We start from the raw sequence: 15,823 nt of genomic DNA on the forward strand, positions 1-15,823 counted from the left end.
AATTACATCCTTGCTCCAGAGTTAATAGGCATTGAACAGTGTGGCCAATCTGAACCAATAACTATGAGGATAAAAAACATTCTTAAAGAGTATGATGAAGATGGTGACATCTTCAAAGAACTCATTCAGAATGCAGAGGATGCTGGAGCTGATGCCTGTAAATTCTTGTTGGATTTCAGAGAACACAAAGATCCTCCTGAAAGTCTTATTGATCCTGACATGGCCCTATGTCAGGGGCCATGTCTTTGGGCCTTTAACAATGAGCGATTCACAGATGATGATTGGAAAAACATAGTCAGAGTTGGCTCGGCTTCAAAGGAAAACAAAGTGGAAAAGATTGGAAAGTTTGGACTTGGATTCAATACCGTTTATCATGTCACAGATGTTCCCTCTATCCTGAGTGGTAACAAACTTCTCATACTTGACCCGAATGTGTCTCACTTGAGAAAGCACATCCAGCAGAAGGCAAATCCTGGAATCAAACTAGATCTCTCTCAAAAGAGACTTTTCCATTGCTTCCCTGGTCTATTTGGACCATATGAAGGCATTTTTGACTGTAACTTCACCAAGAAATGTTCTCCCGAACCGTATGATGGCACGCTAATCAAACTACCTTTCCGATGTGAGGAAGAAGCTCAGAGATCAGAAATAAGCAAAAGAGTATACCTCAAAGAGAATATCATTGACCTACAGCAGAACTTCATAAAGAACTCACAAACTTATCTGCTTTTTCTCAGGAATGTTAACATGTTGTCTCTAAAAAGTATCTCAAGCAATGTATCAACACCACTGAGGGATGAAGATATGCCAACCCTTCTGGACATCGTTAAAACTGTTGATAATACAATGAGGATTCCACATGAGACCTTCATCAAAAAGCAGCAACAAGCAGAAAAATCATTGAGGAAACATGATGTTAAATGCACAAAAGTCATTGATAGCTCTACAGTCCAAATTGTCCAGATAACCAGCCAGCAATTTGGTGAAACTAAAGTACAGTCTTGGCTCATTTACAACTGCTTTGGCACTGGTCAGTCTTTAAAAATGGTTCTTAAAGAGAACAAAACAGAAAAGGAGAAGGCTGTATTCTCATTGCCCATTGGAGGGGTTGCTGTGCCTTTGCAACAAGACACAGAAACTGGAAAATTATCTCCTTTACAAAATGATTTTGCTGGACAGGCATTTTGCTTCCTTCCTCTTCCCATTCAGACAGGTCTTCCTGTAAATATAAATGGTACATTTGCTGTAATGAGCAACAGAAAAGGTCTTTGGGAAAGTGGAGTGAAACACAAGTGGAACATGGCTCTTCAAGAGGATCCTGTGGTGACGGCATATATTACTTCACTTTCAGCACTAAAGCAAATGTCTGAAAACAAACAACTTGAGGCTTACTGTTATCACAGCTTTTGGCCTGAGAGAGAGAAAGTGTGTGATACTTTTAAGCCTTTGGTGGATGCATTTTACTCTAAACTCGTGCAGTCCTCTGGTGGCCTAGAGCTCTTTTCTGATGGAGAACACTGGTGCTCAATGAACAATGCAATCTTTCTACATGAATGCATTAAAGAAAATGCAGAAATCAGCAGACTTGCTGTTCAAGTGTGCAAGACATACATGAAAGCACCAAACATTGTTGTTCCTATCCCACTGTGTTTAAGAAAGAGCTTCAAACAAGCTGGGCAAGAAAAGGTTTTACAAAACAAGACATGGACATGGGGAAAGTTTTACCAAGAGGTGGTGTTTAAAAACCTTGCTACCATGGACCCTAAGACCAGAGATACACTTGTACTGCATGCTGTGGACCTCAACATAAAAGAAATTGACCATCTGCTGACATTTTATCCTTGCATACCTACATCAGACGGGCAACTCCAATATATCAAGAAACTTGTCAATCCGTCTGGAAGAGTGGCCTGTCTTTTTGAGCCAGATGAAGGACGTTTGCTGGGTGGAACCAAACAGGACTTCTGTTCACCCAGAAGGATTCAACGGTTGCTGGAACTTGGAATGGCCAGTGATCATCTTCCACTAGAGGATATCACACACAAAGCATGCACAATGACTGAAACCTGGAGTGTTGACAAAAAGAAAGCATATGAGAAGGTACAGTGCCTTCTTGAGCTTATGAAAAACCACCTGAATGACAAAGATTCTCCCCACTGGAAAACCTTGAGAATGACTCCATTTCTCCCAGCATTTTCCCCCGGTGACATAAATATGAAACAAAACACAACGCTCCAACAACCCACAGCAATTTTCAGTGACAGATTATCCCTGCTTGTTAACATGATTCATCCTGTACTGGATAATATTGGACTGAAAATACACAACACTGATCCTATCTTGGACCTTTTAAAAGTTCAGAACAGTCCAGAGCCAGAAACTGTGCTTCAGCAGCTGCAAAAAGCCAGTAAGCATTCACAGTCATTGGACACATCTATGCTTCACAAAATAGCATATGAGTGCTATAAGTTTCTAGATCAGTGGATCAGTGGATGTGAGAATACCACTTTCATTTCACAGCAGGCAAATTCATTCCCCTTTGTCCTCATTGGCAACACATTCGTTAATGTCAAGTGTGTTGCTGAAAATGAGCAGTTTGAAGCCAAACCCTATCTCCATGTACTTCCATACGCCTTCACTAGTTTCAGAAATCTTTGGGAGACTGTTGGCATTGGAAAAAAATTTTCTTTCAGCCAGTTACTTTTTGTGCTTCAAACACTTCAGTGGCAATATGGAAATAAAGCACTTCCAGAAAGTGATCTTTCAACCTGCCTTACAATTTTAACCAAAGGGATATTTGAGGCAAAAGAAAAACCAACTGAAGAGTGTTTGATACCAAATGAGCTTGGAATTTTGCAGCCTGCCAAAGACCTGTTTTACAATGATAGTCCATGGATGCCAGTTGCTTCAGGTATCACATTGTGTCATCAAAATATCCCTCGTCCTATGGCTATCCACTTTGGCATCCAAACAACCAGGCATCACACTCTGGAAAACTCCAGAATTGACGACTTTTCCCCTTTTTCCTTTCATTTTGAACAGCAGGAACAACTAACTGTTCGAATTAAGAACATCATTTCAGCATATCCATCAAAGAAAGACATCCTTAAAGAACTGATCCAAAATGCTGATGATGCTGAGGCAACAGAAATTCATTTCATTTGGGACAAACGTCAACATGGCAAAGAAAAAACATTTGGGAAAAGATGGAACAATCTGCAGGGTCCAGCTCTCTGTGTGTTCAACAACAAAGTGTTTTCTGATGATGACTTGAAAGGCATTCAGCAGTTGGGAGAAGGAGGAAAACAAAACTTACAAGGGAAAATTGGTAAATATGGACTTGGTTTCAACTCTGTTTACCATCTGACTGACTGTCCCTCCATCCTAACTGGAGACACATTTCTTTGCATTTCTGATCCCAATCAGAAATACATTGAAACTAATACAGACAGACCTCGGCATGGCATTGGATACAACCTAACTGATGAATTGAAGGAAATGTGTCTTGATGTCTACAAATCCTTTCTTCCTGACCAGTTCACTCTTGAAGAAGGCACCATGTTCAGATTGCCTCTGAGGACTTCTGTCAGTGCAGAAAATTCAAAACTATCACAGCAAAAAGTTACTGATGAGGACATGATTGAACTGTTCTCTGCCCTGTCTGAAGATCCAGAAGGACTAACTTTGTTCTTGAAAAATATATGCAAGATTAAAGTTCATGTAATTCATGAGCACTCAGAAATACTCCAAACCATTTTTATGGTTGAAAAAACATTGTCACAAGAAAGTGAAGGAAAAAAGAATCAATTTGCAAAACATCTAGAAGTTGCACAACAGTCTAAAAAATCAGCTACCCCTTGCCATGTTCTCTATGAAATTACAATTTCCACCTCAGATAAAAGATGCAGTGACTGGATCATTGCTGAACAGTTTGGGTCATTTAAATATGCTCAATTAGAGATGGCAAACAAACTTCTACAGGGGGCAGTCGCTGCCCGTGTAAACTCAAATTCATCTCCACCATCACGATCCAGTAATAACAATTTTCAAGGTGCTGCCTTCTGTTCACTTCCATTGCCTGGAAAAACAGGACTGCCAGTACATGTGAATGGAAACTTTGAAGTAGATTCTTCCAGGAAAAACCTTTGGAAGGAAGATGGTCTAAGTTGTAAGTCACATTGGAATGAGATGTTGAAAAAAAACATAATTGCTCCACTGTATGCAGATCTTTTGGATTTCATCAAGCAAAAACTTAAAGGTGATTCACGTCTTCTTTCAATGCCATACTTATCTTTTTGGCCAGTTGTGTCTAAAAATGTTGGTCCAGAGTGGCATGAAATGATACTGGAGGTATATAGGGCAATTAAGGAAAAATGCCTTTATGTGATTCCAGTTTTGAAGACTTCCAAAGAACGAGGTGAGAGTCAGGATTGTAAAGAAAACTCTCTTGACTGGTGCAACCTCAGAGAAACTGAGCCAACGAAGGCTCCTTATCTGACAGACTCAAAAAGTGAGAGGATTAATCCCATTTTGGAGGATCTTGGGATGAACCTAGTTCATGCTACTGCAAGCATGTGCAAGATTTGGAGTACTATACAAAAAGCTGGGATTGAAGTCAGAGTCATCTGTCCTGCTAGTGTAAGGACATTCCTTTGTGCAAAATCTTTGAATGATCCAACAGAAACAGCTGAGGATTTACCATTACCGCTGACTGCTACTTTGATTGAGGATGAACAAAGGTGTGCAAAGCTCCTGAAGTTTTGTTTGAATGATTCCTGGTTAGAGGAAAATGCAGATAATGATTCCACTTTGCTTGATGGGCTTCCACTTCTTCTCACAAAAGATAAGGTTTTGCGAAAGTTTAGCTCTATGACACCAAAATTGCTTTCAAGATATGATGGTCTGTTCCTTGGATATGAAGCTGTATTTGCAGACTATACAGTTAATGCACAATGTTTTGACATTCTGGAAAGCTTTAACCTTGTGAACAAGCTGACACTTTTTGATGCTGCAAAACCTTTGAAATCAATAATTCAAAGTTTCCTGTCCCATCACTGTAAAATTGATTCAAACAGTGGCTTGTATATCCCAAATGAAACAATGCTGAAGTGGCTTGAATCACTTTGGAGGTTCATCACAAGTGAAATCCAATACAAAACATTCAATGCTTTCAAAAAAAATCTGACATTAGGTGATGTGAGGGAGCTCTTCAGTGACTGCAGCATTCTACCTGTTGTTTGTCCAAGGTTAAACAACAAGATCCTCCTTCAGACCATGAAATGCATGTCAAATGTGATTCCAGATGCATCAGAAAAACACATATCGCACATCCTCTTCAAACTTGGCTTTATGAGGCTTAACAACCTTTTCTTTTACAAGGCAATACAAAGGACTTCTTTAGATGCTGAATTATTGGATGTCAATGACAAAAGCTTGGTGCTGAACAAGATCTGCAACATCAACCAGTCAGAGTTTTCTCAGCTTTCAAATGATGATTTGAGAGCACTTCAGATTTTCCTGCAGTCTGGGATAACGAAGTCCAAAAGTCAGAGAGACTATGAGCAAAAGCTTAAATCTTTACCGATATTTGAGACGGTCCATAGTAAAAGAACAAGGATTGATGGACCTAAGGAAGTATTTCTGCTGCACAGCAAATACTCAGCCATATTTCCAGATTTATTCGCCCTTTCCAACAGCAACAACATTTTTCTCAAAAACAACTTTGAAAACAAGTTTTTGTCAGAAATCCTTGATATTAAAGTCCTGAATGATCTGGAATATTTTATGAAGTTCATTTTGCCTTTTGTAAAAACACTAACAGAGGAGGAAACTCTTGAGTGCCTGAAGCTGATATTGAAACTATATCCACAATTGGGATTTTGGCAGCACAAAAAAAGCATCATGTCCTCAATGAAGTCAGTAAAACTGATTCGAAGCTTGCATGGTCATCTGGAGACTGCCTCATACTACTATGATGACAGTGTTGAGCTTTACTTGAGAATGGTGCCCAGGGAAAGATTTGTGCCAAAGATGTTTTGGGCAGAGCTTTGTGAAGGAAATCAACATGAAACCATACAAGCTAGAAACCTTGTGAGAGAACTTGGAATGAAATATGAGGTGACTGAAGATGATATGATCAACTTTGCACGTCAACTGGAATCAGAAGCGAAAGAAAGTGAGGAAAGTAAGCTGAAAGAGAAATCAGCATTCTTTTTCAGAGAAGTCTTGAAAAGTGTGAGCAATGAAAAAGATGAACGGTTAATGAGGAGCATTGCCAACATCAAATTCATTTATCCAGTTAAGATTCGAAAAGATCTCTGCAACTACCATCAACCATTTGCTTCAGAAAATAATACCATTCCAATCCGAGGATCTTTGATTGAAACAGACCCTAAACATCAAGATTTGATTTGGTCCTCAATGCCAATTATACATTTGCCAGGTTATATCTCGCCAAAGCTCTTACAAATCCTGAAAAATGCAGGAGCTTATCATCAGCCACCTTCAGAGTACGTCACCAGAAACATGAGAAATATCTGTCAGTCTCCATGTAAAACTGAGGAAGTGATCAAAACTCGTGCAGATGTGTTTCGTCGTGCATATGGCTACCTACAAGCCAATGGCTTTGACAGACAGTCTTTATATGGTCTTCCTGTTGTCTTGGTTGAAAAAGATACTGTGCTTTTTAAAGCAGATGGTGTGTGTCTCTCCCTCTCTGATGAACTTGAGTTTAGACCATACTTGTACAAAATATCTTCACGAGATGTTTTGTATGCAGAATTTTTTAAGAAAGTTGGTGTGAAGGAGAAACCCACTGCAGAGCATTACTGTAATGTCCTGGCAGCTGTTTATTCTGATTCCTGTGATAAAAAACAGCTGAATGCAAACCAGCTGATTACTGTAAAACGAGCAGTTCACCATTTATTTCGCTTAATCAAAACTCAAGGAGAACAGGCCCTCAATGGTGATGATCAGACTTTGTATCTTCCTGCAGTTGATGGAAAGCTGCATACATCAAGTTCACTCTACTACAATGATACAGTGTTTGAGGTGCAGAGATTGAAGGAGGGACTGGAGGATAAGTTCCTGTTGCTCGAGAAACTCAGTGAATGTCATCTGGGTAGTGACATCTTTGAACAGCATCGATTGGTGAAAATGTTGCCTCAGGAACTTCAGCCTAAAATGTTGTCTCAGATCACGGAGGAGAAAATTGTGGAATCAAACTTGCAGCTTTGTGAGCTTGGGAATGGTTGTGAGTTCAGTGGATGGTTTGATCAACATCTCTCCTCAGAAGCATTCAAATATGGACTCATTTGTCTTTTTAGAGAACAAACGGGAGGCAAAATAACACAACAAAAAGCAGCTGAGATATATGAGAAGACATTTGGCAGTATTAAAATTGTCTGCTGTAAATCCCTAAAAACGATGGTTTGGCTGGATGAAAAGCCACTACACAAAACTACCAGAGAGACAGATGTATTTGTCAAACAGGAACAACAAGGTTTCACCCTATTCTTGAAACACAACGATAACATGGCTCCAAAAGCAATTAATGAAGTCAATATGACTCTTATAAAGGAAATTAATTCTCTTTTGAGCAACACAATTTCATCTGTTTATCTCCCAGTGCTTGGACAACTCCTTATGTGTGACAATTTGCAAGATGTTCAGAAAACTCTGGCTAAGAATGAGATCCGTGACAGTTCTGTAGCTGAAATACAAATTCTCAGTCCACCAGACCCTGGGACAGATATTCCAGATGAATGGCTTGATTCATTAGACATGAGCTTCCTGAACAACTTTGAAGAAGGGGAATATGTTGGCTATAGCACAAACAACACATACATTTATGCAGTTATTGTCAAAGAACTTCCTGGTTGCTCTGGAAGATGTTCCTGGAAATACAAAATAGATATTGGAGAGGATGAAGCAGTAGAAGTCAGTCATCTTGACCTGTACCAATTTAAACGAGAAAAGAAGGTTAAAATAGGAGGGATGAGAGATACATTTTCCATGGAGCTTGGGGTACTGGTAGAATCTGTGCCACATTCTTCCCAGTCAGCACAAAGTTCCCTACCAACCTCTCTAGATGAAATTAAAAAGGAAATAGACAAATGTTTGACTGAGATCTGGACTCTTCCTGAAGAGGAAAGAAGGAAAGCTATCAGGAGACTTTACCTCAAATGGCATCCTGACAAAAATCCTGACTGCCATTTACTTGCTGCAGAGGCATTCCAATATTTGCAACATCGGATTGATGAACTCAACAAAGGCAGGAGGATTACGGTATCTACATCATCTCCCAGCAGATCTTCTAATTTCAGAGACTTCTACCAGCAATGGGACCAAGAAGCACAACGTCACAGAAGTGGTCGAGAAAGATTTTTTAGATCTACGGCATCCCATTCCTACAACTTTTGGACCCATAACACAAATATTCCAAGACCAAACAAAGAAGAGGCCAAACGTTGGTGCAAACAGGCTCGCTGTGATCTTCACGCAGCTCATAAAGACACAAGTGGAGACAGCACAGAGTGGTGTCTATTCAAAGTCCATCAGGCAGTGGAAAAGGCTCTCATTGCAGCAGAATTTAAGCATGATGGCAAACACACCGCTAGCAGCTCAATTTCAGCCACAGCAGCAAAAGTTTCTCGCTACCACCCTCAACTGAGAGACCTTCCTCAGATTGTAGCCGATCTGAAGTCACTGGGAGTGGACGCCAAAAAAACTCAATACCCCAACTGTCATCCATTTCCCCACATTCCTAATGAGCAGTTCAGGTCTGAAAATGGAATATTAGCAGTGAACAGAGCATCTGAGCTACTCAACAAAGTAGAAGCGTATGTAAATTAAGTTGTGCACTTATATGTCTTAGTTAACATTTTGATACCTTTTAAACTCATTTTAAGAAAGTTATGAATTTCTCTTTAAACATCTTCTGTTTTATCTTAATCTTAATCTATGTATTACTCTACATGGAGTCCTAAAAATAGACATAATAATGAATCTTATTTTACACATGTTTTATTTCTAATCCAAAATCTTTGTGTGGATTTGGGATGAAAACAGGAAAAATTAAATCAGAATTTAAAATTAAAATATGGTTCCTAAATGAGGAGCACATCAGATACTATGTACCTTTTTGTTTTTTTTTGTTTTGTTTTTTTTTGTCATTTTAAGATTTTCAGTATGATTTGAGTCACTTTACAGTGTAAATGAAAATGCGTTTTTTTTGTAACATTCCTACCTTTATTATTCTCAAGAATTGTATGTTGTTTTTATGATATAATATGATGCAGATATTGAAATTTTTATGGCTTTTTTAATGTGTACATATTTACTTGTTAAAATTTATATGGACTTAAGATTTCATGTTATTTTCAATTATATTTTTATTAAGTTTTATGAACCACTTTTCCACTTAAGTTTATTTGATATGTTAGTTATCAGTTTAAGCATAATATTTTGTCTATATATCCTTATTCTTTTTAACCATTTTTTTTACCTAGCACAAAAATGTTTTTTTTTAGTTTTTTATATTGAAACAGTGCTTAACACAAATCAACATAACTATAAAGAAGTGAAAGAAAATATAAGACTTACCTGTAAAATGTCCAGACCTTAGTATTAGACGACTTTATAAGATAATTAAGATTTACTTTTTGTGTTAGGGGGTAAAAGCCTTCAACGTTATTGGCAAACACTCTACTATCATGTTATAGAAATGGAAATGCAGTGCAACTTACTGTCTAATGAAATGTCTCTTTTTTTCTAATATGAAGGAAATAAAATAAAATGCATTATGTACAAATGCATGTGTAGATTATCTGTGTCATGCAATAATATAATTGCAATTTTAGCAAATCCTGCTTTTAGTACAGTGATATTTTCTTCAAGATTATGGAATCATTGGTGTCATCATTTATTTGTGACTCAGTGAATAATATTATGTCATGTTTATTTTTATTTTCATCTTATTTTGCTTCTTTTACCTTTTTAATATGGATCTTTATTGTGTCTGGAATAAATATATGATGATGATGAAGAAAAATACATGCTTTACAAAACAATGGTGTATTTTGTGTACATACTCGTATGTGTGTGTATACAATTTGATATATGCAACACCTGAAGGTAACATGGTGTTGGAAAAATGTTTATTATTATTTTATGTCATACGCTAAGAATCAGGTTTCATAATAATTGTGATGGATGGTTGAAGGGGAAGCTTACATATGACTCTTCACGGTATGTCAAAGGTTAAAGTTTATGGGTTATTTTCTGTCAGGAGAAGAGAACTTGGTCCAAATGACAAGGAACGCCATTGTTCTATATATTGGGTCAGAGCTGGGAAGCCACCCTCCACACAAATGTGCTACAAGGAAATGTTTATAATGAGGCGAGTTCTTGTGTCTGTCAGAGTGTTTGTGGACTGTGTAACTCAATGCATTCTCTACTTGCCAGCAAGCAAGTAATAAATCTAATAAGACTAATTCTTAGGATTTCTGTCTTAATGATTATTTTTGTCGATACATTTTTCTAACACATAATTACTTCACTGTACTTTTAAAATACTTTTCACATTTTAAAATGCTGTTATTTGTAAAGTAAACTTAATTTTCACATTTATTATATATTTTATAAAACAGCACATACGTACCCTTATTGTAATCAGTAACTAAAATGTCTAGTTCTAATTAGATTTCAACCACTTGAAAGTTAAACAGGAAGGAGGAAATACTCTATCACCCTGAGAAATAGAACTGCATACTTTACCAAGATGCTTAAGAATAAAGTATGTATAAATTGATGTGTGAAAATTAATAAATACTTAGACAAATTTTTCTAACACCCATATACTCAATAAATGTGTAATAAAACTTTTAGTAGCATTTATTTTTTTTTAGTTCAGTTTCAATAACAACCACAAAGTTTTTAATAAGTGCCATGCAAAAGTTCTAATTTTAATTCAAATTACATCAATGGAGTTTTTTTTTTTTTTATCAAATACACCAACTCTGAACCAGTACTTAATGGTGTCCTTAATAAACAATCTTAAGTTAGAAGGTCCTGCTATGGGCTACGCGTGTCTTGATTAAAATCGCTGCATTTTTTGTTCGTTCTGGTGTTCCTGCTATGAGACTGACCCCGGCGCCGAAGCCAGGAAGTGTACCTCTGATAGTGATCGACAGCGCCATCTAGCGGTTACTTGATTAAGTAACTCTCGTTTTCCCGTAAGTTTCGTTTAATTGCCAAACCAAGCCGGATGAAACGCGATATTTTTAGATTACGCTTGATTTACTGAGAAATGAAAGTTACAGAGCATGGACTGGGTGAGGGGAGGGCGAGTCAGCGTTGGAGCAAGTCTTTATAATCAGGCTGCAGCAGCATCTCTCTCACTTTCAAAGGAACTGATGAACTTCGTCCAGACGATGTGACTCAGGTACTGTGATATTTATTACTTCGTTGCGTTTGAGTACAATATAACTTGTAGGACATAACTGCAGGAGATATTCTGCATGAGAAACAAATAATAACTTAATATTTGTTTCTATTTGTTTTTGCAGGTCTTCCTAGATTTATTTAATTTTATAGCACCATAATTTTCTTAAGAGTTGGTTTTAGTTCGTCGGTGACAGAAAAGTTGTGACTTGGCTGCAAAGGTCTCAGTTATGGCTGCATCAGTTAAAGGAAATTAATATTCTGTTATTGCAAATCAGCAATAACAGAATATTAATTTATTATCCTGTATCAGCTCCAGGAAATAGAGAAGTTACACCAGGTTTTTCTAAAGCTGTTAAAAATCTGATCATTCTACCAAAGTGGTTGTGCTGACTGTTTAATAAGCCAGCATCCTCATAAACACATAAGCTAATCTAACAAATTAAAGAATGCTTAATTTATGTTATCAGATGATTATGGTTTTCTACGTATTTTTAGACATTCACTCTACAAATTAAGAATCTCTCTGTTGCTGTACTGCATTACCTTGTGTTACAATATTTGGTTTCTTTCACAGCATCCAACTCAGGAAGGATGAGTGGGAAGACCAGACATAAAACACGGTAAGCTGCTCCACCTCTTCCTCTTAAGTGAAGCAACTGAGACTCTGATGTCTTCACATGATTTTAAGTGACATATCTTTTTTTTTTTTCAAGACTACTCAATTGTACTGCAAGAACAAGTAAACTGTTGATATCTAGCTATTTAAAGCTTTATATGCATTTTCATGAAATGTTTGTCTTGTGAAAATTATGCCACCTCACGGGCAACTGTGGATCAGTGAGTAGAGTAGTTAGTTTGCAATTGAAAGTTGTGAGTTTGATTCCATTTTCCTCTTTTGCATATCAATATTCCCCTGGCAAGGCACTCGACTCCAAGTCACCTTAATTTACAAAACTATTCATCACATTCCTAGGTTGATTTTTTTCTACTTTAAGCTGCATATCACATTATAATAGTATTAAAATCTAACTATGATTACTTAATACTGTTATTCAATGAAATCAATAGAATAAGTAAATCTTAATGTTTGTAAGTTTTGTAGGTGATGCTGAAAAAACATATTTTTTTATTACAGAACATAGCAGTACGTGCAGTTATTGCTTCAGAGGTTTTTTTTTTAGAAACAAGGAAGTACAAAGTGTTTTGTTCACACGTGATTGAAAAATGAAGTGAACATTTCTGTAGAAGTATATAATCAGGAAGTGTACCTCTGATAAACAGCTCAGAGTAGCTTTCTCTGGAGTAATACCTAGACTATACATTTATCCTTAAATATTAAGGACAAACTTAATATCAACGCAAGTTATGTCAACATGTGTTGACAAAAGTTTTGAATCAAGAAGAAAACATAAAGTTCAAAAATTTGATATGGGTGTATGTTCCAGAAAATCCTCATAATTTTCACATTTTTAGAACCACATACCATGTTTTTCAACATGCCAACATAAATTACAAGATAGGGGAAGAGGAAACAGAGGGACTTCAGCTTTAGGATGTTCTGGTATGATCTGTATGATGTTGTTTTGTCGCTGTTTAAATATACCAAATATTGTGACCATATTAACCTCCTGAAGTCTAAAAGACATTTTTGTTATAATATTTATAATCACAGGGTAAATACAGGGTTATGTAGGGTCCTCCTTTAATTTTTGTATCTGCATTTTTCATGATGGAAATATTATTTATTATTTAAATATTTATTGTTCTTGCATAGCAACACATTTCATAGGAGTAGCATAATTTATTCTCTATGCTTTGTAAGTACAAAGGCATTACATTTTTGCGTCCGTATTTCTATAAATGTCCGATAGACACGCCTATCACACACACATATCAAGACTAAGTGTAATGATACATTTAGTATCATTACACTTGATACTAAGTGTATCAAGTGTAATGATACACTTGATACACAGGAAATATGAAGATCAGCTAAATTCTCGATGTGGGAGTTAAAGTACCCCTGGACGCTATGGACCGACGCTGTTGTCACGGTTGCCTAGATACGGACACTACGCAGCCCAGTCAGCTGCTGTCAACCCTCATCTTTTTAAAACATCCTCGACCTGATTCTCCACTGTCCTTAGAACCAAAACCTCTCGTAAAGATACAGACGTGAGAAGGAAGATGTAAATCCCAAGCTGAATAATGTTTGTGAGGATGAACACTGGCAATTAAAAAAAAAAAAAAGTGTCCATTGTGGCGCATTGCGATACCAAACAGAATCAGGAGAGGGACACAGCAGACCCTGATATGGTAACATTTTGCTATGATTAAGTTTCTTTTTGTGCTTTTAGTAGAGTATATTGGTTTGATTATTTGCTTATTTAATGTATAATAATATCAGCCAAAATAATACAAATGATAATTTAAAGAACAAATCATATGTTAGATTAACAGTAAATGTATAAATACTTCCTACTTTAAAAGGTTTGTTAGGGCTTTCTGCATGTTTTATTTTGAAATGTTTATATATTTTATAAATTCATTGTTCAGTGTTCATTTATGCACCGGACACAGACCTGCAGCCCAGGGGCGGTTCTAGATGGTGGCCAACAGGGTACCAAAGAAGTAAATGTCTTATGTTAATACTCACTGGTGGATTTTTTTAACCTACACAATTTTACTTTAACAATGAATTAAAAATTATAGTGCTGCACTTTTAGCTGCTGTATGGAGATAGGATCACACTTTCCATCTGCCAGGGATCTACAAACTGAATCTCTGGAGACGCAAGTGGCTCTGTGGCTCTTTTTACATCAAATGATAAAATATTGCTCAGTTTTTTTTTTTTCATTCTTTTTCAAGTGTTGCCATGGAAAAACACTGACTATCCTGGCCCCTGTGGTAAATCTGGTCTAGAACCAGTCTCCAAACCTAACTCCTTCTTTATATAAATATTTTGGTAATACTCTGTAAAATATCAGAATGTTCACATACATTTCATACACACATTTTGAATATTAAATCAGGTGTTATGATCAGTTACTCATTGGTTTGCCAAATACATTCTACACTTGCTTAATTAAACGCATTTAAAGTATACTACTCTGATTGGAGTACAGTTTTGGGGTACTCCAACCGACCTTTATGCATGAACGATTGCTCTATGATCACTTTTTAAAGACAAAAAACACTGCCATAAAATAATGTCTATCACTGCAGCAGACATCCCACCCCATGAGAGTAGGATGACGCGCCGTGGTGGGCGTCCCTTATTTTGATTTCTGAAAGGTGGCAATCCTAATTGTAGCCACAGTCAGCCTGATGCAGATTGATAAAAGTGAGGCTGCCATTCATTCAGCACCACCAGGTCCCTCTGACCACTGCCAGAAGGCAGCTGAAATGTCTTGCCCAAGGACACAATGACTGAGAAGACGGAGTGGGGGATTTCACACCAGTAGCCCACTGGTTATGGAATGAACTACTGCTGATCGCTATTAGGCACAACTTCAATTAAAATCCCTTAGCTGGAAGAGTAAATGCAGATTAAGCATACCTTAAACCAGCGATTTAATGTTTATTTTCTCAATCTTATTTTCTCTAGGAGGTCCTTTGGGGCTACAGCACCACCTTTTCTTGACTACCTGAAAGATATTCTGCGTCGATATCCTGACGGTGGACAGATTTTGAAGGTCAGTATCAAGGGCATAAATCCCATCTCATTATTGGGGGGGGCCATAAACAGGGACATTTTTTAAGAGCAATTTTGGGGGTGTCGGCAAAGTTACAGTCAAATGTAACATAAAATGTGATTTAATTTTTTTTTTTAATTGTGTTCAAGCTGCACAACCAAAAATGACTAAGTAGCAATGAACAACAAAAGTATTTTTCTAAGTAAACAACGTGTTGAGACCCATAGAAATCAAACTAAGGTTAAAATGTTGCTTAGATATGAGTTTGGTTCAGAGCCACAGAGCTAATCTCTGCTACACCTTTACAAAAACTGAAGGCTCTAAATAAAAACATGTTTCAATAAGTAACTTCACTTAACAAAATTCCTCATAAATATTGATTTGTTGCAGTGGATCTTAATAAAGTGTATGTGTTTATAACTTAAATTAAAATTATTTTAAACTTAAATTATAACTTAAGTTGCTTTAAACTTTTATGTTTTGGGTGACGGGGGGGGGGGGGGGGTTCCTTTTCCTGTGTGGTTGAGAACCTATAAATATGTAGAAATTGAATATTTGGGAAGTATCATAATATAAACTTAAAGGTCAGCACCAGAGTTTTCCAGAAAAATATTCTGATTTTATTTTGTGGTTTTATAGGGTCTATGTTTTAAGATGGTAAGAAATAAAGGCACTTGTTTTTG

At 36.9% G+C, this 15,823-nt stretch overlaps 1 protein-coding gene across 1 annotated transcript in view; it reads left to right on the plus strand.

Moving 5' to 3' along the window:
- Window positions 1–15,823, plus strand: part of LOC106948016 (sacsin-like) — a gene marked incomplete at its 3' end in the record, with an annotated part of 50,422 nt that overhangs the window by 14,956 nt on the left and 19,643 nt on the right. The window contains exons 2-3 of the mRNA XM_015033434.1: window positions 12,020–12,065; window positions 15,053–15,140. Of these exons, the coding sequence (XP_014888920.1) occupies window positions 12,020–12,065; window positions 15,053–15,140 (134 nt within the window). The remainder of the gene's footprint in view (window positions 1–12,019; window positions 12,066–15,052; window positions 15,141–15,823) is intronic.

The sequence above is a fragment of the Poecilia latipinna genome, unplaced genomic scaffold (genome assembly GCF_001443285.1).
Source record: "Poecilia latipinna isolate Pla-1442-1.1 unplaced genomic scaffold, P_latipinna-1.0 Scaffold269, whole genome shotgun sequence".
Classification (NCBI taxonomy): Eukaryota; Metazoa; Chordata; class Actinopteri; order Cyprinodontiformes; family Poeciliidae; genus Poecilia; species Poecilia latipinna.